General features: G+C 38.4%; 1 protein-coding gene across 1 annotated transcript in view; it reads left to right on the top strand.

Annotated features, from left to right (window-relative positions):
* The window catches only part of VWA8 (von Willebrand factor A domain containing 8), a gene marked incomplete at its 5' end in the record, with an annotated part of 367871 nt that overhangs the window by 154698 nt on the left and 185183 nt on the right, over positions 1–27990 (top strand). The window contains 3 exons of the mRNA XM_082676017.1: positions 398–504; positions 7008–7079; positions 23768–23844. Of these exons, the coding sequence (XP_082532143.1) occupies positions 398–504; positions 7008–7079; positions 23768–23844 (256 nt within the window). The remainder of the gene's footprint in view (positions 1–397; positions 505–7007; positions 7080–23767; positions 23845–27990) is intronic.

Below are 27990 nucleotides of genomic sequence, written 5' to 3'. Positions count from 1 at the left end.
TCCTAAGAAAATTATATTCAAGGTACTTCAGAGCTTTCAAATGTATGTATTTTAGAGTTTCTGACCAAACAAGCTCATAAAGGTGGCTTGACTGAGTTCTGGGTTTTTTTTCCCCTTCTCTTTTTTATCTCTATGCTGTTTGCTACATATGTTGTTTTAAATAAAAGTTATTACATTTTGGAACATCTTAAGCCTTTTTGTAGAGATTTTAAGCTTTTTACGTAGTGCTATGATGTTTTATTACCACCTTCAAGCTTATTTCTTTTAGATGTTAGATGAAAATTTCTTGATGAGCCCACAAGGTATTAAAGATGCAGTACTCATTCTATTTGGGCTGGACTTGGCTTCTCTGAGGACAGTGCTACCAGTAATTCTCTGTCCTGTGTGAAATGTTTAGGTGAAGTCACATCTGGATCTCTGAGGATTGGAGCTGTTAGTGCACCGATCTATAATGCCCATGAGAAAATGAAAGTGCCTGATGTTCTGTTCTATGACAACATCCAGGTAAGAGCAGGACTTTGCATTCGTGGATATATCCCTCTTACATTGTGGTAATTAACCCCAATTCAAGTGAAACTGATGTTTATGTTTGTAATTTGCTCAGTTCAATTCAGATGATGCAGAATGAGGTGACAGTCAAAACATCTTTTATTAAGTCGTTGTAAAATTATAAACTCTTCCCAGAGTTACTTGAGAATTGGAAGAGTTGCTGCAATGATTAGAGTAATAAATTTTAAATGCAGACATAACTATACTTTAATAAATAAAATAAATATATTATTAAATTAAAAACAAAAGGCACTAATATTCATCTTCTCTTTTGCGTTCCTGTTAAATCATTTCAAGTAATTCAAAAAGGGATGTGTCCTATGCATTCTTTTCCTCACGTTTCTTTCCTTTTCCCAAAAATGCCTAGTATTTTTCTAGTCTTTACTTTTTCTTATCTTTTTTTAAGAAAGAAGGATAGATAATTTTCCACTTGTAAACTAACCAATAATTATGAGCTTCCACTAAGACACAGAAATAAGTGTGTACCCAGAAAGCTAATTTATAGATGTTCACTTTAATAAGAATTTTTTCCAGAGAAAATTACCCATAATATAAAAAGATTTTTTCTTTTCCAGATTTTCTGTGACGTTCTTATGTATTTATTTTATAATAAAAACCATACTTAAAATTTTCTCTAATATTTGGTCACTATTCTGCATGTAAATAATAATCCTACATTTACAAATTATGTTTGAAGAACTTCTACTTACCATTTTCACTATATTAAGGAATTAGAGAGTTAAAGTAAATTAAAGAATTTCTTTATCTGCTATTTCCCAATCCTATTTGTTGTTCAATGGGTAACAGAATGTATATCTCTACATTATGTTAACAATAAACGGTATCTCAGCAAATTCTTCTTTCTCAGGAAAAGTCTTGATTAAATGTTTTTGAAATCTGTCCAGATTATAATTATCTATGACATAGCAAAAGGCATAACCTGAATTTGTTTTATATTCTTCATTCTATGGGCCATTAACTAATATTGGTTTTATTTTTCTTCCAGAGCATTAATGCTCTTATACAAGCAGTGGACAAATGAACAGAAAATAAGGTTACTTATAAGACACAAAGGAATAAAGAATCTTGCCTGTCAAAGACAAAAACATGATGGCAAGGAAAATGTAATATTTTCAAGCATTTATGGTATCACACTCTGTTCATGTAGTAGAAAGGCATAAAGAAAAAAGAATCAGGGAGATGTCTCTGGTGGCACAGTGGTTAAGAATCCGCCTGCCAATGCAGGGGACACGGGTTCGATCTCTGGTCCGGGAAGATCCCACATGCTGCGGAGCAACTAAGCCCGTGCACCACAACTACTGAGCCTGCACTCTAGAACCCGCAAACCACAACTACTGAAGCCCGTAGACTGAACACCTACAGTCCCTGCTTCACAACAAGAGAAGCCACTGCAATGAGAAGCCTGCACACCACAACTCAGAGTAGCCCCCGCACACAGCAACGAAGACCCAACGCAGCCATAAATAAATAAATAAATAAGAATCAGGAAACTTTGTCATAAGTGACAGTTTGAAAAACTCTATGGCAACAAAGGTTGAAAAGACTTCCCAGCGTATAAAAATGTAGGAAATTCAGTAGCAGGGAGGGCCATTGTACCCTTGAACACAGTGTCTGTTGCCATGGTGTTTGTGACATAGACGTTGAGGACCGCAGGGCTGCTGTGAACTTTACACAGTGGCCCTGAGGGATTTTCTGCAGCCTGTCTCCAAACGTACCTTCTCTTCATAAAGCATTATGAATTAACCATTAATGAAAAATTGTAGCTGTACCAATTCTAGGAATGGTGGCTTGATTAAATTTGCTTTTGTTGCATATATTATTATTGCATATTATTATTGTGTTTTATGTTGCACTTCACCTTTGAAACAGTGGTCTTCAGTGCCTCTTGAGTATTTGGTGCTTCTATGCCATCTTGTTCTATACCCTGTGGTCCCCTTGCCACACCGTGTTGTAATTGATTTTTTAAAACATGTTTTCCACACTACTAAGATAAAGCCTTGTTGTTGTTGTTTTCATTTTAATTTTGTGTCTCTAGCAAATAGCACAGTGCCTGGCACATAGTGACTGTTGAATAAATATGCGTTGAGTGAACTCCTGAAAGAAGGAAAAAGATTTTGAATGTTCATAATTAGGAGTATTATTTTATTATATCTGTCATGAAGGAATTATAGATCGGTGCCCTAACAGCTCCAGTCCTCAGAGATCCAGATGTGACTTCACCTAAACATTTCACACAGGACAGAGAATTACTGGTAGCACTGTCCTTAGAGAAACCAAGTCCAGCCCAAATAGAATGCAGTACTGCGTCTTTAATATCTTATGGGCTTATCAAGGAATTTTCATCTAACATCTAAAAGAAATAAGCTTGAAGGTGGTAATAAAACATCATAGCACTACGTAAAAAGCTTAAAAGCTCTACAAAAAGGCTTAAGATGTTCCAAAATGTAATAACTTTTATTTAAAACAACGTATGTAGCAAACAGCATAGAGATAAAAAAGAGAAGGGGAAAAAAACCCCAGAACTCAGTCAAGCCACCTTAACACTTGCAGTAGTAAGGAGGAGAAATTGGAAGAAAGAGAGATTAATAGCTTCTTAAGCCTAATGAGCTTTAGATTTGAAAAACTTTTAAAAAATATCTACCATGTGTCAAGCCTTTCTTAATACAGTAATTAAACACACACACACACACACACACACACACACACACACACACACACACACACACACACACACACACACACACACACACACACACACACACACACACACAGTTCCAGGGCTCAAGTTGCCAGATTCTGTTACTATAGAGCGTGATGGAAGTACGCACAGGTTACCGTGGTAGCATTGATGAGGTGATGGTCCCAGATTGCAATGATCCTGGAAAATGAGTTCCCTAGGCAACGTGGAGAGGGAGTCTCAGGCAGAGACACTAGCATTTGCAGAGACGTGGCTATGTGAGAGTGTAGATTATTCAGGGAGCTACATCTAATTAATTGTCATGTCCAGAGCTGAGATTCAAATGGAAGAGTGACAAGAGATGAGGCTGATGAGTTAAAAGGTCAGATTATCTGGACCTTGCTAACTGAGGAATTTGGAAGCTATTCAGAAGTGAGGAAGCCGTTGAAAACTTGGAAGCACATTTCTACTTTTGTTAACTTTGCATTCATTCTTTAATGTTGTCTATGAGTTGGAACAAAGGCAGAGAGGGACTAGTTAGGAGGCTGTTTCGATAGTCCAGGTGAACCTTATGAAGGATCTGAACGAAGGCAGTGATAGTGGGGACAGAGTGGAGGGGACACATTGCAGGGCTATGTAGGAGGTAGGTAGAGTCAATGGAACTTTGTGTTGGATGAAAGTCAAAAAGGCTTCCTTACGGAGCACATAGTCTGCTGGAAAAGTAAGCAGAAGAGTGAAGAGAAAAAGATTCTACATTGCGCCCGTGATTGGAACACACAGTAGGAGAGTGATGGGGGATGAGACTGAGACTACATCAAAAAAATAAGGAGTGACCCTTGTTCTGAAGGTATTAGGAGTCATTTAAGGAATTTGGGGGGAAAAAAAGTGACATGATTGTGAACAGAGAAGTGACTGTCAGTACTGTGGAGAGCACATTGACTCAAGGAGAGACTGAAGTCAGAGATGCCACATTGGCTGATAAAAATCTAGGCCAGACATGATAAAAACCTAGATGAAAGCTGTGGGGATGGAATAGAAATGGATAGATACAGTGGACTTTTAGGTGGCTGAATAGCTTAGACTTGGTGTTTAATTGACTTTTGATAAGGGCCAACTGAGATGGACAAGAAGATGATGATGCTAGGCTCGGGTTGTAGAAGATGATGCTATTAATTGGGATAAGAAGTACAGGATAAAGAATGAAGCTGAGGAGAAAGGAATGAGTCAAGTTTTGGATGTGATGAGTTCGAGGAGACTGGGAAATAGCTAGCATAGTTCGATAGTTGCTCAGAAATACGGGGCTGGAGTCAAGAAGAAAAGTCTTGCTGTTGAAGATCAGTGTAAAGTTGGTGGTTGAAGCCATGGAGTGGATGAGAGGATTTAGGGAGAGCAGGGTCAGGAGTAACTCGTTGAGCGCTGATGTGTGGGTCCCCAACTCTGAACATAGCCCTCCCTCGCCCGGTGGGTGCCCACGTACAAGTAGGCAGAAACTACTCTGCCCTATACTGTGACCCCCCAGGAAAGCATGTAACAAGGTAGTGAAAGAGAACAAAAGAAGGAAGAAAATCAATATTTAAGGAACTGCTACCTAAAGAAGATACAAAAGACCACAGAGAGAAAGTGTTAGAGAGGTAAGAGGGAATCAGGAGAGAGAGACAACTGGGAGAGAAGACTTTTTTTTTTTTTTTTTTTGCGGTACGCGGGCTTCTCACTGTTGTGGCCTCTCCCATTGCGGAGCACAGGCTCCGGATGCGCAGGCTTAGCGGCCGTGGCTCACGGGCCTAGCCACTCGGTGGCACGTGGGATCTTCCCGGACCAGGGCACGAACCCGCATCCCCTGCATCGGCAGGCGAACTCTCAACCACTGCGCCACCAGGGAAGCCCGGAGAGAAGACTTTTAAGAAATTGTCTATGTACCAAGTGGGACAAGAGGTTAAGGAAAGAATTATATAGGCCGTGACCTTAGCCTTAGCTAATGTTTGTTGACTTGAATAAGTTAGGTGCAATGAGGGCATGAAGTAGAAGGACATGAGAAAAAGTTAAGAAGACAACAAGTATAGTTTAGATTATTTTTCAATGTTTACATTGCTTTTTTACCTGCTCTCTAGGTGCTTATTCCAACTTTCCTATCTGTTCTTCATGCATATTAGCCCAGGTATTTCTGGAAGAACTTAATGTTGTCTGGAAATTGGCACTGATTTTTCATCTTACTTAGAAGGACGAGGTCTACAGACCACATTATCACTAGAACCCAGATTAAAAGAATGTTCTAGGGACTTCCCTGGTGGTGCAATGGTTGAGAATCTGCCTGCCAATGCAGGGGACACGGGTTTGATCCCTGGTCCGGGAAGATCCCACGTGCTGTGGAGCAACTAAGCCTGTGCGTCACAGCTGCTGAGGCCTGTGCACCTGGAGCCCGTGCTCCGTGGCAAGAGAAGCCACTGTAATGAGAAGCCCGTGCACGGCAACGAGGAGTAGTCCCCCGCTCACCGCAACTAGAGAAAGCCCGCACGCAGAGACGAAGACCCAACGCAGCCAAAAATAAATAAACAAATAAATAAGTAAATAAATTTATATTAAAAATAAGAATGTTCCAGGGCTCCCCTTTAACTAGGATAACCATGTACCCTCCCTCATTTGCTTAAGATAGTCCCTGTTTACATTTGTTGTTCCAGCATATTAATAACACCTCTTTTTATTCTAAAAAGTATTCCAGAATGAACAAAATTGCTCACCCTACTTCGGACCTTGTTAAAACTCCAGTTCCATGGTTTATCTGCAAGCAGTTTTAAAAAATTAAAATTACCAAGATAAACGTTAAGGAATACTCATCTGTTCTTGAAGGAGGGAAAAAACTTTCTCAATTTTTCTAAAAAAGAAACTCTGAGGGAAGCATTGCTTAATGTGGCAAGAAAAAGGAAAAGATTCTAGATGTCAAAAAATTCATAAGCCAAGTTAAAAAGAGAAAAGTGAGTAGCAAACTAGAAAAATATCTGCAGCATATGTGAGATAGAAAAGGTCAATTTGCCTTTTTTACAAATAGAGAACTACAGTAAGTACTTACGAGACCATTATTGTTTTGATACAGAAAACCAAGAGAAAGTAATAGGGACATTAACTGTTCTGGGATATAGTTCTCCCTTCAACTCCCGGATGAGCCTTTGTGACCTACTTATGACTGTCCTATTTTTCAAGATACAAAAGAGCAACGTAATTTCCTCTGTGCCTGTTGTGAACAGCTTTAATCTTGTTCTTTGACTGTATTGTGTCATGATTTGAATTTAAAAATATGAAAGTGAATAATATACTTTTAATTCTAAAGCTATATGTACTTTGAAGGTAATGGTTAAGAAGAAGTCAATGTAAAATGTTCCATGGAAATCTCCAGTTATTTTAGAAAGCCTTTGTATATTTGCATTAGTGTTAATTTAAATATTATATTAAATTATAAGCCAACACTGCATAGTACAATAGCTGAAAGATATTTGAGTTGAATCATAAAAACTCTTTGAAATACGTATTGGTCAGTGGTTGAGTCTTGCTAAGGGGGACCATTTCAGGTTTTCAATATCAGTGACCAAGTTGGTTATATAACTTATTTATAACCACAGCATTACTTTTAATTTTTTTACATAATCAAATTGAGTATTGTCTATTATAATAGATGTTTTACTTTCCATGAAGATATCTTTATAGTTAACTTTCTTATTTCACCTTGATTTTGCAAAACACAATTAACCTCTAGTTGTTTTTCCTCTAGCACATGATAGTGATGGAAGATATGCTCAAAGACTTTCTTCTTGGAGAACACCTATTATTGGTTGGGAACCAGGTGAGTTATGGCTGGAACTCAGGTACTAATGGATAAATGATAGTAGCAGTTTAAAAGTAGTAAGTTTCTTTTCCTTGTTGGAGTACGTTTTTAGAAATGATTTTTTCCCCAGTTAAATGACTAGTTGAATTAAACAACAAGGGTCTTCTACCTTCTAAACCTTAGAATTACCTTATACGTATCTGCTTTTCTTTCCCACGTCTGTCACCCTAGCCCAGCTCGTCATCACCTATCGCCTGGATTACAGCCATGTTTTCCTAATATAGCTTCACCCCAACCTTACTTCCACTGTGATCTACTCTCCACTCTGCAGCCAGATTGATGCTTGTGAAAATAAAATCTAAGTCTCTTTTGTTTTGCTTAAATTTGCTCCCCATCGCCCTTAGGTGTAGGCTTGGCTCCCTCCTTTCTTGCATTTGGTGTTAGCTTGAGCCACTCAGAACTTCTTTCAGTTCTTTTTTTTTTTTGAGCACAGGCTCCGGACGCGCAGGCTCAGCAGCCATGGCTCTCGAGCCCAGCCGCTCCGCGGCATGTGGTATCTTCCCGGACCGGGGCATGAACCCGCGTCCCCTGCATCGGCAGGCGGACTCTCAACCACTGCGCCACCAGGGAAGCCCCCTCTTTCAGTTCTTATCTCCCCTCTGGTCCTTGGCGCATGCTCTTCTCTCTGCCTGGAGCACTCCCCGTTCCCTTCCCACACCCGTTTTCTCTAACTCCGGGACATGTTCCCTTGTCCATAGCTTTTAGGTTTTCCTGCTTCTACATAACTTCCTTCCATCTCTCCATCATCACACTCATCATGTGTTACTGTATTTACATGTAGAATGACTGTCTTCCCAACTTGTCTATATGCCCGTCAAGGGCAGGGACCATGGTTCTCTTGCTCATCTCTGTGTCCTCAGTTCCTGGCACAGTGCTTGCTGCTACATAGTAGATATTGAATGTGTTTATGGATGGAGTGGATGGACATTTTATATCTAGAGGCTTCTGATAATTTTCCTCAATGAAATTAACAGACTCATAATGAACAGCACCTTTGGTTTCTTAAATTAGTTTGAAATTAAGGATAACAAGCTTTCAGAAGAAGTTTGGTCTTTTTGTTTTTTAACTTATTAAAACAATACATATTCTTTATTTAGTCCCTCAAACTTACAAAACAAATTTTTTTTAAAAAAAATTAAAAAGGGCCAATTGAGTGGTTTACTGGTTGAGTTCACAGGCTTGGATGTTAGCTGGCTAGAGGTCCAATTGCAACTCTTTCATAGATGGCTGTGACTTTGGGCAAATTGCTAATCTTACTAAGACTCAGTCTCCTGATATCTAACCTAGGAATGCAAATCACGTGCACGCTGTCGGGCTAATGTATGGGTCACATGAAATAATGCATGGAAAGCACTTCACACAGTCCCTGGCTCATGATAAGTGCTCAGTTAGAATTAAATCTGTGGGTCACTGTTGTTAAAAAGGACTTTAATACTGTTTTATTTTTTTCTGAACAAGAATTAAAGGGTGAGCAATAAAGTATTCATGGTCTTTTTTTTTTTTTTAACAATTGTTTTAAGGTTGCTTATTGCTGATCCATGGTCATTTTTCACTATTTAAAAAGTCCTGGTGAGTCTATGTACCAGAGTGGGAGGCTGAAGATCAGTTAACAGTCCAGTATTCAGTACTTGATATTGAAGCCCAGGAGGTCAAGTTCTCATCTGACTCTGAAAACTGATGACTCTCATCTCACTTTGCAAAATGATGGCTTCATAGCCCAGAGTACCTCACAAACTTTTTATAAGTCATTAAACCCTGGTATACTCAGTGTGTCTTTTTCAGGTCTTCTGTTGTTATTTGAATTGCCTGAGACACAGTCTGCTGGCATCTCAACAGCTGCAGACCAGAGAGTAGACCAAGAGAGTAGGCAAAGAAAGGACCAAGAATACACAGAGCTGGGGCTTGAGGAATAATTTTTGCTGAGGAGCAGGCTTTCAAAAGGAAGGCTCCTAGGGGTCAAGTTATGATGTTCAAGCAGCTTTGAAATATCCTAGATGATACTGATGTCCTTGGGGTTTAGTGGGTGGGATACAGAAGGAGTTTCCTGGTAAAGGCAGGGTTTACATTTGAGTTAGATAATAGAGTCAGGGTTTCACAAGAGTTGTCTAGGTTGAAAGGTTAAAGTTAGAGCCTAGCCAGTAACCAGAGAGACAGGGAGAACATTCTAACCCCTGGGAGCTGGGGAGAGCTGTACAGGATGAGGGCTGAGGTGGAGCAGAGGATTGCTTCTTCTTTATGATAAATTAAAAAGAGGCTATGAAAGTGCTTTGAAAGTACTCTAGAGTGCTATACAAATGTCGATGTGAAATCCAGTATGCTACCTCTAGTCTATTTCGAGTCCCAAAGAAGAGAACAAGACACTAGGACAAAGGGCTAGGCATTGGGTAGAGCGAAGAGCAGCTCCCTCTCTACACATACATGGGGGAACCCCAGCATCCGGTGAGGATGGGAGATCCCACTGGTTTTCAGGCTTGTGTAGAGTTGCCTAAGGAACCTCTGGGTAGAGCCTGCAAAAGATGCTCAGGAGGTGCAAGGCAGGAGGCAGGGGCTTCACACAAACGTTGTCTGTCAGTCAATGCTGTCACAAACCCTGCCTGTCGTCAGCAGATCAGTGTCTTGCCTTCTTTTACCCCTAGTCTGACACCCTCCACTTTGGAGAAACAGAAAAATTGAAAAATGGAGATTGTATTCATTATAAATTTGCTACACTTAGCTGGCGTTTTTCATGGCAGAAAGCTTTTTTATCCTTTCATTATAAACCTCTAAGACACTGATGGTCTTAGATTTTATAAGTAATTTCTGCTACCTGTGTCCATGAAATTAGCTAGTGAAAAAGTCTAAGTCTTTTAGGCTATCATTTGATGTCTTCCATTGTCTCATCCCACTCCGCTTGCAGCCTTGTGTCTCATTTCTCCCCTGGAATTCATGTCCTCAGATAAACACTCTGTTTTCCAGATACCTTCTTATCAGTGTTATATTTTAGCCTTTGATTGTCACCAGCGTGCTCTCTTCTTTCTCCCATCTTTGCCTATTGAAATCCTTCCAATCTCAGAGGGCAGTATGGTGTCGTGGAAAAGCAGAAAGCTGGGAACCCAAAGATCTATCTTCCTGTGCAGATTTTTCAACTCTGTATGTGATATTGGATAGATTGCTATTCCTCCTTAAAGGGCTTTGTCTTTTTTCTTTTCTTTCTGTTTCTTATCTATAAAATGATAGGATTGGAATGGGTGTTTTCTAAGGTCCCCCTGGCTGTAATATTCCATAATATGCTTCTTTAATAAAGTCTTCCTGAACACTGCAGCCTGAAGGTTTGGCCTCATTCTCTGAACTCTTAGAGCACGTCATTTCTAGATTTCTTTTGACTTCTGTCACACTTATGCGTCCACCTGCCACCTCTCTACTGAAAAGAGAGAGCCCCTTGATAAGTCTTAGTTATTTTTGCAACCTCCCTGATGCCTTGCATACAATAGACATTCAACAAATATATTTTAGAGGACTGCCTAGAATAAATTTCTAATGAGTAGCCAAAATGATTTAGAAGTAATATGAATTTAAAATTTAGGCTTACTTGGTTTATTTTCAGGCGATTCTAAGACAAATTGACTAAATTTCTTATTCAGTAAATTTGCAACTGTTTGGTGAAGGAAACAGTGAATAAGACAGAATCTAGGGAGTAAGAGAAAATACTTAAGTGGCCCAGACAGCTGGGTATGATTATATTACTGATGGGATCTGATCAGAGACTGGCAGCATTATCACTAGGACAGAATAATGAAACACTAATTATTTCTAATAATAATTAAGTGCTAATTAGTATTTAGCTAATTAAATGAGATATAACTTTGCACATACTTACATTTACCAAGTCAGCGAGTGAAAATTGGATTTAAGGTGGCTGGTTAAAATCTAAATAGAGGGCTTCCCTGGTGGCGCAGTGGTTGAGGGTCCGCCTGCCGATGCAGGGGACACGGGTTCGTGCCCCGGTCCGGGAAGATCCCACATGCCGCGGAGCGGCTGGGCCCGTGAGCCATGGCTGCTGAGCCTGCGCGACCGGAACCTGTGCTCCGCAACGGGAGAGGCCACAACAGTGAGAGGCCCGTGTACTGCTAAAAAAAAAAAAAAAAAATCTAAATAGAAACTCTGAGTGCTTTAGCCAACTTCAGTTCCTTTCAAACTTGTTTTCAAAAACGAACATCTGTGTTAAGATATGAACAAGATTCTATGGTTAGACTTATATTTTTTCCCAGCTTTATTGAGGTAGAATTGACAAAAAAAAATGTATTTGAAGTGTACAACGTGATGATTTGATATAACCATACATTCTGAAAGGATTCCCCCCATCAAGTTAATTAATATATCCATCACCTCACATATTTACCTTTTTTGTGTGAGAACATTTAAGTTTTACTGTCTTAGCAAATTTCAATTATGCAATACAGTGTTATCAACTGTAGGCACCATGTTATACTAATATATAATATATATTATGATATATATTACTAATATATATTATATAACATATATATATATATATATATATATAAAACTAATATATCCTCAGACCTTATTCACCTTATAAGTGAAAGTTTGTACCCTTTTACTAACCTCTCCCTATTTCCTCCACTGCTCAGATCCTGGCAATCACTTTTCTACTTTGTCTCTATGAGTTCAACCTCTTTTTCTTTCTTTTTAAGATTCCACATATAAATGATACCATGCAGTATTCATCTTTCTCTATCTGGCTTATTTCACTTAGCATAAGGGTCATTACGGTTAGACGTTTGATTGCTTCCATTTGGTTGTATGAGGGGGAAGGAGCCACCTGTAGTATTTGCTAGCAAATGCAGAGCAAGTGCCCCACAGGGATGGGGCACTTCTTAAAAACTTAAGAAGTTTTTAAACAATAAAAACATTATGCACCTATAAGCTCAATCTATAACCCAAAATATTCACAACAAATACTTTGTATATCAAATAGAATATAGCTCTGCAAATCAAAAGAAAATAAGATATGGGGAGGAAGAAAGCTTATTCTTGAGTAGAGTTGTGACAAAAAAAAGCATTACTGGCTTGAAAGTAAATAGCCATTTCTCTTTTTTCCCTGTCAGTAAAGCTGAAATAAATAGAAAGTCATGCTACGATTCTTTTAAAATGCCAGCATGAAACTCCTAATTGTATGAAAGGTACATGTGATGTTATAATTACAGTAAGTAGAATATAACGCATGTAGCAGCATACTAAAGTGGTTCTAGGACATGAAGCATTGTATACTTAGGGAGCATCAAACGTGTAATTTCAGGGCACCCTATCCCTTTTGGCTGACAGGCAGCAATTCTGCTTCATTTACTGGAGGGTCGATGTGCTGTGCCGTAACATCCCACAAAGAAAATCGGAAAGATTAAACGAAATAATTTTATTTCACCAAAAGAAGATGTGGCCTACTTTATTTTGCTATGGTAGGTGATTTTATAGACTCGTTTTTAGCTTCCCAAGTGTTATGAAACCTTGTCTAACGTCAAAGATTCTTAGAAAAGATAGTATGACATGGAAAGAAAAGATGGGATTTGGCTCAATAAAGATAATAAACCTTGAGATACCTCAAAATCAACACTTACTCCCTTTTATTTCCTCATTGTAAAAGTTGCTACTGGTAACAGCAATCTTTCAAAACATCTCTAAATTGACAACTTTGCCTATTGAAAAGTTTCTTTCATGAACTTCAGCCAGTTTTTAGTTTGCAAACAGAAGGATGGGTAAACTGTATCAATCTATAGACAGTTTGTATTAACAGCATTCATTACACTTTATTGTATAATTATAACAACCCACTACTGGCTTCTCTGCCAATATTTAATCCCCAAAGCTTCAATTCTAACTGACTTGTTTTTTTGTTTTGGGGTTTGTTTTTTGAGTAGTCATCATATAATGTTTTAGAAAGAGAAAAGGAGCCTGATCAATTGCTACAAATGGTTTACTTAGTTTCAAACTAAATCATGTAATTGAAATAGGTGTTTTCCAGATGGTTGTCACTTTTCATTTGAGGGAAAACACCAGTGACACTACCCGGGGACAGCTGAGCATCAGTAGACCTTAACTTACCAGCTGTAGCTTCACTTCCTGGTCTTTTTCTTTTTTCATTGTTTTGGTTCACAAGACGGATAAAGGGTGAAGATGAGAAGGTGTGTAAGATATTAAGGTACTGAAATACCACTGATAAATAAAGTAGGGTGTTTTCAAAGGTATCGACAGAGGACCTGAGTTACTATGACTGCAAAAGTACACACTCCTGAAAAAGATATCTCCTAGATGATCAGGACTCAGAGGAAAGCACAGGGAAAGAGAACATATAACTGCATACCAGTCCGTGCTCCGCAACGGGAGAGGCCACAGCAGTGGGAGGCCCTCGTACCGCAAAAAAAAAAAAAAAAAAAACCCTTAAGAATAAACTTCTGTTTCTGAATAAGAATACTTAAGTTTTGAGAGGTTGAAGGAAGAAATACTTTAGTAATGTGGCGTTCTAAAATGCTCAGGTACCCCCCTTACGTAAGAATTATTTTTAAAATATATAGTATTTGTTTTAAGAAATGAAAATTTAATCATCTGCATATAATGTTTCCTGATTTCTGATGTTAGACAAATTGCAAAGCAAGTCATCAAAATTTAATTTATATTTAATGAGGCAAAACTAATAATTCACAATTACTTCTACATGAATATAGTCCAATAATTTGCCAGATTTGTCAACCTTTTGGTTTTTTTTTCCATTTTAAGCGAGTCCTTTGTATCATTTTGCCGGATAATAGCACTCTGGTGAAATATTTATACTTAAGCTGTCCTTGTATTCCACAGTCCATATTTTTTACCTTTACCAAAATTCTAATATATTTTGTCTTCCTTAAAAAATAAAGAGTCAGCTCTGGCTGATTTTCATAGGGGAGGCCTTCTCTGTCTGACTTTCTTGTGCTTTATGTTTCTAGAGTACTGATGCTTTAGGTACTCTTTCCAGTTCCATGGCACTTTCTGCTCTATCAGCAGTGAGATAAATCTTAGAAAGCAACTCTTAATTTTATGAATATTTTCCTGCTAAAAGTTGAAAGTGGCTCCCCCTTGCCTATCAGATAAAATCTCTTTCATAGGGAAACACTCAAAACAACCTATGACCTGGTTCCAAACTTCTTGTATAGTTCTAGTTCTTCCAGATCAGAGTTTCTTAGCCTCCCTAAGTGTACTATGCCCTTTTGTTCTCCCAGCCTTTTTTTTTTTTTTTTTTTTTTTTTGCGGTACGCGGGCCTCTCACTGTTGTGGCCTCTCCCGTTGCGGAGCACAGGCTGCGGACGCACAGGCTCAGCGGCCATGGCTCACGGGCCCAGCTGCTCCGCAGCATGCGGGATCTTCCCGGACCGGGGCACGAACCCGTGTCCCCTGCATCGGCAGGCGGACTCTCAACCACTGCGCCACCAGGGAAGCCCTCTCCCAGCCATTTTTCATATTGTTTGTTTCATGTGGTGCTTCTTCCCCTCATCTTTGCCTATGAAAATCCTACAGTTTTCAAGAGCTCGGATTTTTTTCCTCTATGAAGCCTGTCTTAGACACCCCCAAATAGAAATAATCTTGTTTTCCTCTGAACGTTTATAGTATTTTATCACTATCTAATTCATCTTTCTCTTAAGGTTGTTGTGATTTTTTAATTTCATCTATAATTGAATTACAAATTTCTTATGAGCAAGGATTAAAAATAGTAATAATTGTTATGTTTTACAATTTCCAATATACTTTTAAAAATCATTTCATTTAGTTCTACAGCAATGCTTTGGGATAAATATTTTTATTTTCCATACTTCACAAATAAGCAGACTGAAACTCGAGGTTAAAATATTTGCTCAAGATCACATAGCTAGTTAATGATTGAGTTAGGACTCAGATCTCCAAAGCTCATGCACTTTTTTCACCATACCACACTAACTCTCATACTAGTAATACAACAACAACAATAATAGTGTATAATAGCTCACTTATGTTGAGTGCTTATAATAGGCCAGGAACTATGCTTTACATACAGAGTACAGGGCATTTTAAAATTTTCTATTATGAAATTTTTAAATATGTTCTATAAAAAGTAGGGTATATAATGAACTCCTTTGTACCCATAACTTAGTTTCAACAATTATCAGCATTTTGTTCATCTTGTTTTATCTGTATTGAACATACTATCTATATGTTATCTTTTAATACATCATTCTTTTACATAATGCATTTTTCTTACAGTAGCTCAGTTTTTATCTCTGATATGATCACAATCCCATTATTACTCCTAACAAGTTAATAATAACCCCTTAATATACTCTGATACCCTGTTTTCCTCCGTTATCTCCAAAGTGTCATTTTACAGTTGGTTTGTGTCAGTCAGCATACAGACAAAGCATGATCACTGCACGTAGTTGATGTACCTCCTGAGTCCCTTTGAAAGTTGAAAGATACATTCTCCTGTTCTCTTTATCCTTAGAGGTATTGACCCACTTTCATGAATATAAACATTTTATCAGAATTATACCAATATCAATGAACTTCCAACGAGGAAGTATCTTCTGAAGTAAATTTCATTAAGCCAATTTAACTTCTTGATTAATTTACATAATGAAATTAAACCATATTCATTTCTTCCAGGCTAGAAATTTCTTTTTTTTTTTTAACAAATTTATTTTATTTTTGGCTGCGTTGGGTGTTTGTTGCTGCGTGAGGGCTTTTCTCTAGTTGCGGTGAGCAGGGGCTACTCTTTGTTACAGTGCGCGGGCTCTAGGCGCATGGGCTTCAGTAGTTGTGGCACAGGGGCTCAGTAGTTGTGGCTCGTGGGCCCTAGAGCGCAGGCTCAGTAGTTGTGGCGCACGGGCTTAGTTGCTATGCGGCATGTGGGATCTTTCTGGACCAGGGCCTGAACCCGTGTCCCCTGCATTGGCAGGTGGATTCTTAACCACTGCGCCACCAGGGAAGCCCTAGAAATTTCTTTCTGAATTTCTTCCCAGCCTTTTTTTCCTGAATTTTCATAGCATTTAATTTTGAAATCTTTTATACACTATGAAAATCGGTAAACATACATTTAATACTCACTAAGGAGGACTCTATACACATTGTTATTACATAATTCTATATAATCCTTTGTATCTCATACCATCTATTAATTAGAGGCTTGTAATTAATGGACTTAGTTTTCTCCTGGTATAGGCTTAGTAAATGTTTGTTGAATTATTTAGTATTGAGATGCTGTGAATATTTTATTGCCAAAATTAAAGAATGTGTGAATTTTGTTAATTAATCATTTGAACTGAGCCCTGGCGGATTGCTAATGTGTCACATCAGAAATATACCATGTTGCTATGCCAGAATAATTATCTAATATCTGTAGAGGGGCTGAACAGTGTGTCCAGAAATTTTCCCGCCTGTGTCCCCAGCAAGTAGTGGCAGCAGGGAATTTGATAACTAAATGTGCCCTGTTTCTAGTAGCTACAGCGGCCTAGGAGTCCTAAGGCTATGAAATATTTGGTTTCATCAAATATAATGACACTCATCTTTATTTTATATTACATTATTTGTATCCTTTCTCAAACCTCTTGCTATGAAGTTGCCTGAATTGCAATATGGAAGTTCTTTGCCATGCTGCACATTCTCTCTAACATTCAGTTTATCTGTCCAGTGTTTCTTAGTGAATATTTTTCTTGCCTTTGTTCTGAATTTGTGTATTACTTTTGTAGACACACTGATTTTTTTTTGCCACAGTATTTGTTATGGATGCTTTGGTCATACCTAATGACCAAACTAGCAAAGAATATATCTTTGCCATTTATAGCAACACATTATTTCAAAGGGAAATTGCAGGGAGGTGGATTTTATTATTCCTGTTTGGAAAGGAGGTTTTGACTTTGCCAGGGAACTTTATAAGTATGTTTAAAGCCATGCAAACTGGTAGTGCAATTGAAAAGCGTGTTGTTTTGTCTGACTTCCAGGTACCGTTTTTTGAATCTGTTACAGGGAACCCATTTATGGAAATGTTGGGATTGTGTACTATTTAGTTTTAATTTTTTTCTGATTACATAACTAATGCATGTTCACTGAGAGAATTTGGAAAACAAGAAACTTCCAGTGAGTCATAAAGCAGTGACCTCTCATTTTGTTATTGGATTAAAGAATATTAGAACAAGATAGTGTTTAGAGATCAGCTTGTCTAGGCCCTCTTTATTCAAATGAATAAAGATGGTAGTAGAAACCTGCACCTGAGACAGATTAAGGAGGGATTATTGTCTGAGTCTCCCAACTGCTAGTATAGGGAGTATATTTTCAGGCACTTTGGACAAAGAATTAGAAGTTTCAACGTTTGATGGAAATTTTATGGTTATAGAAAAGCAGCCGCAATTTATTTCTCCTGATTTTGTTGTAATGTTAGTTTTCTCGTTGTTATTTTTGACTGCAGTTGGTATTTGTTGATGATATCCATACAGTAGCTTTTCTAAAAGGAAAATTAGGACCCTATGAAAAAAGTCTTTAAGTATTATACAAACTGAGCTATGAAAATTATTGAAGAATTAAGGGGAACTGGAAAGAAGGCCCAAACGTAAGAGGCTTCAGAGACCATGAGGGAAAGCTGAACACCGGCTGTGGCAAACACTCACTTGGTGTCCGTTTCAAAAGTTACTACAGAAGAAAAGTTCCAGCTTGACTTCCTCACCTTCTCCCTCCTGAACCTTGGATACCATACAGGGAGTTCCTGGACACATGTTTTAGACTATTTTATAATCTTGGAGTAACTGATCTTTGACTCCACGACATTAGCCTATAAACTCTCATGTAAAGCAATTCAGGGAGGCTACCTCCTGACATTCTGTTTTGCCATATAGTGAAACAGAAAACAGCCCAATCTTTTAAGTCAGAGTGGATTTGCCTTCAAAATCCCATTGTGTGCAGGGTCTTAATTGCTTAGAACTTAAGTTTGCTTTTCTCTAAAACAGGAGCATTACCTCCTACTGACATGGCTGGCTTGAGGATTTGAGTGGTAAAGCACTGAAAGGGTGTGTATGCGTATAGCAGCGGGCTCCATAAATGCCAGTTTCCTCCTCTTTGTTGACACAAAGGGAGCAGAATGTTCTGGAAGGAGCTTTCTACCTCCTTTAGCAAGAGCACATCATACGACTGCCCTTTCCTTTTCGTCCCGTCTTTCCTCAAATGTTAATAGTTATGACCTGCAGGTTACATGTGCGTGCCGGTGAGAGAGACACGGAAGAGGGCCGATCCCGGCCTCCAGGAGTGTGTCTTTCTGCCGAGGCACCTGACACATCACTAAGGTACAGTGTGGTGAGGCCTGTGAAAGACAGTTGTTTAGGGACGCGAAGAGGAAACCATGCTGGTGCTCTGAGTTGAAAGAGAGAAAGCATTGGGACAGTCAGGCAAAGCTTCAGAGAAGCTGGGACATTCATCAGAACACTAAGGAGTGAGTGGAAGATGGCAGAGAGATGGGGAAAGGCAGCCTAAATGAGTCCGAAAAAACAACGTCCGCAGAGAAACAGCAGCACAAAGGTTCTGGAGACGGCTGGCTGCTCTTTGGGTGAGACTTCGCAGAGGGCCATCATGGCACGCTTGCAAGTTCATCCGCTGTGAGGGATCCTTCAACATTTCTGTCCCAGGACAATTACTCTTAGCCCAGATCCCACCCCGAGACCCATTTTCTCTTGTCTGCTCTCCGTTCCTCTTTAGCCCTTTTCTTCTACTCTGCTTCTTGCCCCCCTTGACAAGATATAGATTGACTTTCCCAGTCCTGTATCTTCTAGTCCAGGAAGGCAAGCTCTTTTTCTTTACAGGATTTTACTTATGCTCTCTCTGAGGAAACAGCGTAACTGAAATAATGAGCCTGAGAACGTTGAACGAGTCCCAGAATCTTTCAAAGTTCTTGAAGTCATGTCTCTGATCCTTTCTCTCACAGAAGCTGGTAGCAGGTTTACCTCCTGTCCTCGTGTCTGTGGGGCTGAATATAGCCCTTCTTCCTCCTAACCCTGTAAAGGGCCATGTGACTCCTACCTCTGTGAAGGTCCTTCTTTCTAGTATGTTGTCACAAAGAACACAATGGGATGGAACAGTAATGATAACAGTAAGCATCATCCTTATGAGACAATTTGTAGTTTGTTGTGGTTTTTTTTTTTTTTTGCGGTACGCGGGCCTCTCACTGTCGCGGCCTCTCCCGTTGAGGAGCACAGGCTCCGGACACACAGGCGCAGTGGTCATGGCTCACGGGCCCAGCCACTCTGCGGCATGTGGGATCTTCCTGGACCGGGGCACGAACCCGTGTCCCCTGCATCAGCAGGCGGACTCTCAACCACTGCGCCACCAGGGAAGCCCGACAATTTGTAGTTTTTAAAATCTCTCATTCTACAGGTTGCTTCTCCCTTTTTAAATTTTCACTCACTAAATATTTTCCTCAGTAAGAGTCAATTATGATGTAAAAACTATTTATTTTGTGCTTTTTAAAATTAAAGGATACACATTGTATATACAGAATAATGACTAGTAAAGATAAACATGCACAGGAACAAAATGAAACAGATTTACTTTGGCAGCTGCACGTTGGGTAGTGTTTTGTTTTCGAAATTTCCAGTTAAGAAAAATGAACATGTGTAGTTTTTATAATGGAAGAATAAGATACTATTTATGTATTTATTCAATTAAAAGTAATCCTGAGGATTTTCTGTTCTAGGTGAAAATGATGGCTGGAAAGAGCAAATTGCTGTAACTGTTTCTTTTTGCTCAGGATATTGACAGAAATTCCTTCCTAGGTCATGCTTTTAGCATTTCCTTGAAGGAATAATCAAAGCTTTTCAAATGAAGCCAGAAATGACCTGTTGAGATCTCTGTTTTAGAAAAATAGCTAAACAAATTGTGGACTGGCCGGTTGTAAGTCCGGAGGCGAGACCAAAGAGGACCCTTTCTAGGAGTCAGAGCACGATGATGATGGGCTGCCCTGGAGTAGTGAGAGCGAATTAGACAGGAACGAGCAGATATGGGAAGCAGGCACTGCAAAGTGAACATGTTCACAGTTAAACTGCCTTTTTTTTTTTTTTTTTTTTTTTTTTTTGCGGTACGCGGGCCTCTCACTGTTGTGGCCTCTCCCGTTGTGGAGCACAGGCTCCGGACCCGCAGGCTCAGCGGCCATGGCTCACGGGCCCAGCCGCTCCACGGCATGTGGGATCCTCCCGGACCGGGGCACGAACCCGTGTCCCCTGCATCGTCAGGCGGACTCTCAACCACTGCGCCACCAGGGAAGCCCATAAACTGCCTTTTTTTAAACCAGACTTTCCTCTCCCACCCAGCAAATGCACTTCCCCTCCCCTATTTCTTGTGTCGTAAGCAGCATCACCTTCCACCCTGTGGCCCAAGACAGAAAGGTTGATTTGTCCAGCTCCTCGTCCCCACATCCAGTCCATCACCAAGTCCTGTTAGTTCTTTCCCTTAAATCTCTCTTAAATACATTCATTTCTCTCTGCTCCTTACTTTAAGCCACCTTCATCTCCTGCCTGAGCTTTCTAAGGAATTTCCAAGTGGCTTTCCTTTGCTTTCAGTCTTGCTCTCTGCCAGATCATTTCACCAGAGTGATTTTCCAAAAATGAAGATCTGATCCTATTACTCCTCTGCTTCAGTGGCCTTTTGGTGCTTTCAGGAAGCAGTCCAAACGCTTTTACGTGGCTTCCAAGACTTCCAGAGCTAGACCCTGCCTCCTGCTCTAGCCTCCTTTCTCACCCTTCCTCATTCTTGCTGCTTGACATCCCTCAGACCTGTCCAGCTCTCCAGCTCACTAGTACCCACAAGTCTTTACACATACGGTTCTCCCTTCCTGGAACACTTCTCTTTCTGCTCCTTCCTTTACCTCTTTAATTCCTTGATATTTCAACTGAAATATCACTGTGCATAGTGGGGCTTCCTGAGCCCTTAGGTAAGTCTTCAAGCCTTTTGGATGTCCCACAGCAGAACACTTATCACATGTATATCTATTATGTTTGCTTAATTGTCTGTGTTTCCTACTAGATTGTAAGCTATGAGTGTGGCTCAGGGGCTGTAGCTATTTTATTTACCGTTGTATCCTACTCAGCTAGTGCAGTACCTATAACAAGGGAGGAAGGAGAGGAGAGAGAGAAAGAGAGAGGGAGAGGGAGAGGAAAGAAAGAAGAAAGAAAGAAAAAGAAAGAAGGAAGGAAAGAAAGAAAGAAAGAAGGAAGGAAAGAAAGGAGGGAGGGAGGAAGGAAGGAAAGAAAGAAAGAAAGGGAGAGAGAAAGAGTGAGAGAGAGTGGGAGGGAGAGAGGAAGGAAAGAAGAAAGAAAGAGTGAATGAAAGAAAGAAAGGGAGGGAAGGAGGAAAGAAGGAAGGAAGGAAAAACGTTTTTCAAATAGAGACTACAAAGATTCTAGTGACAGTTTGAATGAGATCAGGGAAAAGATAGACAAAAACATTCCGAGATTCATTCATTGAGCAGCTGGGTACATGACAATACTGTTATATTGGGGTGAAGAAAAAAGAAGAGTAAGTCTGGGTGGAAGCATAATGAGTTTAGTATGAACATCTGGTGCAGAAGTTCAGTTGACAATTAGGAATAGGGAATCTCATCTCAGCTAGAGCTTAGGAAAGAAGTGTGAGCCATATATGATGACTAAAGTCAAGGGAGTGGGAGGGAGTGGGTGAGATTCCCAGAGACAGTATATGGAACTAGAAGATGTCTGAGGTTGGAGTTCTGAAGACCCTAACCTTTGTTAAAAACAAGACAACTGGCCCCAGATGGAGTCACCTATGCTAAATCCTACGTCACAAAACCCAGACTTAACTAGGTAACCGTTTCAGCCTCTCCCAGAAATGGAATCTTAAACCAGTCAATGAGGAATCACTGGTCAGCACTAGTGAGGTCATTTGCCTGATAGACCCCCTGCATTCCCCTAAAGGAAAGTGACCTTGTCCCAACCTAGTATAACAATTTTGCTAGTATAACTTCCTTGTCCTGCTCCCTTCTGCCTATAAAAGTCTTTCATTTTGTACAGCTCCTCAGAGCTCCTTTCTATCTGCTAGATGGGATGCTGCCCAATACATGAATCACTGAATAAAGTCAATATGCTCTTTAGGGGCTCCCCTGGTGGTGCAGCGGTTAAGAATCCGCCTGCCAGTGTAGGGGACACAGGTTCGAGCCCTGGTCTGGGAAGATCCCACATGCCGCAGAGCAACTGAGCCCGCGCACCACAGCTACTGAGCCCACGAACCAAAACTACTGAGCCTGCACGCCTAGAGCCTGTGCTCTGCAGCAAGAGAAACCCCCGCTCGCCACAACTAGAGAAAGCCTGCGCACAGCAACGAAGACCCAACGCAGCCAAAAATAAATAAATAAATTTACTTAAAAAAAAAAGATCTTTAAAATTTACTCAGTTGAATTTTTTCTTTAAACGCATTTAAAGCAGACACAGCAAAAGAGCTTCTTAGTGGCAGCTTGGGACTTCACATTGCTTTGTCCTACATTCGTGGGCCTTGTAAGCTCCTGAAACAGTGCTCAGGAGGAGTTTGAAAAGGCATGGCTGATTCTGTACTCTTGCAAGTGGGGAGGGAGCAGGACCTCCCCATAGTGGTTTTTCATGACTTGTTTCTTTCAAGAAATCCTTTGTATTTCTGACATTACAATGCATTTATGATATATGTTTTTCTCTAGGTTTCTTGAACAGAGCTGATATATCAACACACATTTTACTCAGCTGAATTTATTTACTTAAAATTTTACGTTGATTGCGACATGCCATTTAAAGCCCACATGGCTATTTTACCGTACATTCGAATGTGAACATTATAAGAAATCAATGTGTTATTTATTGCTGGAACATACGTTACAGAACTCAGCTTTTTTAACTACTTCTACTCTTCCCACACAACCCACTTGTTAAAAGATTTACATCCCATTAATAGAGTATTCCACCTCTAAGTGAAGACTTTAAAATGGAGCAGTAGCATGGGAATGGATTCCATTTTTAACAGTCTGTCCGCTATGAAAGGACAGCAACTCTCGCCATCAGTAAGTGGTAAGGAAATGAGGGCATTTCTAGGAAGAGCAGATACAGTTGAGACTTATTAATAAACCCTGGTTATAATTTTAGGTTTCCAAGGTTTTAAAGGACTAAAAAGTAGGATAAAAGGAGAAGAAATTAGTGTTTGATTAAAACAAAAGTACAGTATTGTATTTATCTTTATATAACTAAAACCACACTTCTGAAGAGCTGATTAGAAAAAATCATTGTTTTTACACTTATTTGATTTCCTTTAATGCCATTCTTCACATCTGAAATAGATAATATTCTGCTCTAATGTCTGCACTTCAGTGTAAAATTATAGAATAGAAAAAACAAGTCACAGAAGGTTAAAAATAATTATGAATATCCTTTTAAATAAGAACTTAGAGCTACTGTATTTAGAAGTAAAATTTTTTTTGAAAAAGCCTTTATGTCATAGAAGATGTGCTATATACGTTCACTCGTTCGGTTTTCCTTAACAATAAGCTAAAACAGTAAGTAGGTTTTGGTAAGAGATTCTTCTGGTTTGTTTTACCTCCAGACAAAAGTTACTTTTAATGCTTCTTTGTGTAATTACAGGGCGTAGGAAAGAACAAGATTGTTGATAGATTCCTTCACCTGCTCAACAGACCTCGAGAATATATCCAGCTGCACAGGTAAGAGGATGAAACCCACAATCTCTTAAGATCTGGTTTAGTCATTTATTTTGCTCCCAGTACAATTTAAAAATACTTTCTTAAAGGCCCATTTTTAATACACCAGTTTAATTTCTGTTCCTCCTACTGTTATCTCTCCTCTCCTTAAAAGGTAATAAACCCATGCAAAATTTATTTTTAAAGTTACTAATGCTTTATAAACATGAATTAATAGATATTTTGTGGACAAAGAGTGATGAACATTACATTCAGGAAGCAGTTTTCATCAACATAAAGGCTCCTAAATTAGAAGAAAAATATGTAGAGACTAAGCCCACTCTCTAACAGGAAGCTAAAATAGCTCACAAGGAGAAACATAAGCTATATGAATCTCAGGTGTGAGATAAGGAAGGCAAAACTATGAAGCAGTAAGTTATTAGTCTCCTTGCCTTCCTTGAGGTAGATTATTTAATTTTGCGTGGTTAGAATGCTGGTCCAGGGATAGCTTTTAATCAAATAGATTTTCTCAACATGGATTGTTTTTAGCTTTATCAATGAACCTGTTCTGAATATTTTAAAGATAAAATATAAGCAGCAGATCCACCAAAGGGGAGAGAGAAAAAAAAATAAATCAAGGAATATACCAAGTAATAAGCAACTTAAAAGTAGACTGAATTGTTATTGTTTTAATCCCAGGAAATTAACAAAAATATTGTGTAGTGGAAATAACACTGGATTGAGTTACAAGAATTGGTTTCTGGTTTGGATCCTTTCACTAAATAATGATGTGTTCTTGAGAGGAAAATGTAGGAGAAAAGAAGGTAGAGTTAGTGGACTAAAGGAGAAAGAGAAGAGGACCAAAGTGAAGCTGAGAGATGGTCAAAAACTCCTTCTTGGCATTTACACCTCTGGCTGTGATGGAGTAACTAATACCAGGTTAGTCCTACCACAGTAAAGAACTATAAAACTGGACAAGACTCACAAACACTGGGAAAGGAACAACCACTAGGGACTGGTGAGCTGAACAATTACCAGAGTTCCCACATGGTTAAGAGACTTCATTAAACTTACTCCTGGTATTCATAAGATATCCTGTAAAGTTTATGCTTTAGAAGTAGGATCAATCTGCCCCTAGAGTAAAAGCTACTTTATGCCTACCCTTAATAAGTTTGAAAATAACACTTGAAAAAACAAGGATGTTTGCTATTTAACCCTATTTTGTAAGTTTTTCTCATACAAAATGATTTTAAAAGTTAAGGGGATGTATGTTGGGGGAAAATGTTTTGAAAAAAATCAAGCTGACGTGAATTAACTGCTTAGCTAAACAAACTTACCGAGCAGTGAAAGAAGACTACAAAATCCAAACATTTAACAACAGAGCATTCACAATATGAAGCATTCAATAGAATATTACTAGGCATACAGATAAGCAGAAAATAGACCCAAATGGTCAATAGAAATAGACCCTAAAATGACAGATGATAGAATTAGCAGACAAGGACTGTAAAACAGTTGCCTTAAATATGTTCAAGCATATAAAGGGCATATAAAGGGGGAATGAACATAATGAGGGAATAATTAGGAATTCTCAGTACAGAAATAGCAACCTTAAAAAATCAGTCTCACATATGGGCAGTTAGAGTTTCAAAAAAAAGGACAAAGAACGGGGCAGAGTAATATTTAAAGATGTAATGGTGAAAAAATTTCCAAATTTGATGGAAACATGAAGTCACCAATCCAGGAAGCTCAATGAACCTGTAGCAGGATAAGCAGGAAACCACAATAAAGTACATTATAATCAAATTGTTGAAAATTGAAAAGGAAATCTTTAAAGCTGCCAGTGAAAAAAAGACATATTACATATAGGAGGAAAATCATAAAAATTATGACTGACTTGTCATGAGAAATAAATACCACAAGTCAGTGAAATAGTTGTTTTTAAAGAGCCAAAAGAAGAAAAAAAAGTCAGTATACAATAGTATATCTGGCAAAACATTCTTTAGAAATGCAGACATTCTTGGATGAACAAAAACAGAGTACTTTTTACCAGCAAACCTGCATAATATAAGAAAATTACAGTTCAGTATTAACCATGAGCATAGATAACAAAAATCCTTAACAAGTATTAAATCAAATTCAACAATATATAAAAAGGATAATACATCATAACCAAGCTGGTTTTATCCCAGGAATATAAGGTTGGTTTAACATTTGAAATCAAATAATTTAATTCACTCTATTTACAGCATAAAGGAAAAGCCATATGATCATTTCAGTCATTGCCAAAAAACAAACAAACAAACAAAAACACTTGATGAGATGCAGTGCTCATTCATGATAAAATGTTACAGCAAATTACAAATAGCAGGAAACTCCCTCAACCTGTTAAGATGCTTCTATGGAAAACCTATAACTAACTTATATTTAATGGTAAAAAAAAAAAACAACTAAATACTTTCCTCCTATGATTGAGGAAAAGGCAAGGATATTCACTTTTCATCATTATTCTAGTGGTCCTAGCCAGTGCAGTAAGGCAAGAAAAAGTAATAAATGGCACATATGTTTAAACAGAAGAAGTAAAATTGTCTAGAGACAACATGATTGTGTATATTAAAAACCCTAAGAAATCAGAAAAAAAAGAAAAAAACTATCAGGACTAAAAAGTAAATTGAGCTAGGTCACAGGATACAAGGTCAACGTACAGAATCAGTTGCATTCCTATCTAATTGCAATGGACAATGGGAAAATTAAAATATTTAGATACCTTTTATAATAGCATAAAAACATGAAATACTTAGGAATAAATTTAACAAAATTTGTACAAATTTTAATTTACTAATCTTAATAGGGCATGGCAAGGTCATCTCAACTCCTAAACTTCTATAGCTCACCTAATACATAGCTTCAGAAAATTTCTAGCCTATTCCCATATCATCTCACAGTTCTTTATATGAATTACGCCTTATGTAAACCTAGGAATTTCAACTTACCTTTTTTCTTTTTTTAAGAATTTACTATGTCAAGATTACAGGACTAGGTGTTTTAGGAGATATGGAAAGAAATAAGAAACATAATCTCTATCTTTAAGGAGCTGTAATACTGTTCTTGTTTGTGATTATTTCAGTCTTTCATGTTCCACTTAATCTAAAAAAATAACTCCTTTTTTTCCTCACCTTTAAGCCTTTCCACCAGTTTTTTTTCCTACGTGAACAAAGTTTGGGGGAAATAATGAAAGAATCAAAATGTTTGCTAGTTTCACCTGAATAACTTATTTGTAACATATCACAGTTCCAGTTTTTGAGCCACAAGACACGTGGCAAGACCTATATTTTATGTTTTAAGGATGATACAGTGAGCATTGCAGTTATTCATTCTTATTTGTGCTATTTTATCTCTTTCATTTTGGTTTCATTGTGTTTAGTCTGTACTGTTTAGTGGTGCTCTTAAAAATACGTAATTACTTGAAAGTTTTAATGAAGCGTATACTAATGCCACTTATAAATTAGAGCCAAGACAAATGAATTTAAATTTTATATTTTAAAATAATCAAGCAGAAAACCAACTTTTCTCTTAAGGATGACTTCAGAGGTTGAAATCAGCTCTCAAATTTATGCTCAGAAATATGGAAGTCACTTTATATGAGGGTCCCTTTGTATGGTGAGGCAGTTTTTAGATTTCTGTATATTGGACATTAGAATATTTTTAAAGAAAGATACATTAGGCTGAGCTAGCTCAATTAATTCTGATTGTAGATTATGAAGGTTAGTTAATACAAGCAGCAAGAAAGGAAGCAAAGAAATGTAACATGTACTTAGTAATTATTCTTGGGTCTGTGTCACCATCACATTCATTGTAAACAGGCCTTTTGCTTATAATTCATTATCTTTAATAGTTACAGCCCTCAGAATGGGAGAAAATATTTGCAAATGAAGCAACTGACAAAGGATTAATCTCCAAAATTTACAAGCAGCTCATGCAGCTCAATAAAAAAAAAGCAAACAACCCAATCCAAAAATGGACAAAAGACCTAAATAGACATTTCTCCAAGGAAGATATACAGATTGCCAACAAACACATGAAAGAATGCTCAACATCATTAATCATTAGAGAAATGCAAATCAAAACTACAATGAGATATCATCTCACACTGGTCAGAATGGCCATCAT

This window comes from Grampus griseus, assembly GCF_964374135.1.
Source record: "Grampus griseus genome assembly, chromosome: 18".
NCBI lineage: Eukaryota > Metazoa > Chordata > Mammalia > Artiodactyla > Delphinidae > Grampus > Grampus griseus.
The sequence above is the reverse complement of the archived record's forward strand: the minus strand, read 5'-3'. Positions and strand labels throughout refer to the sequence as shown.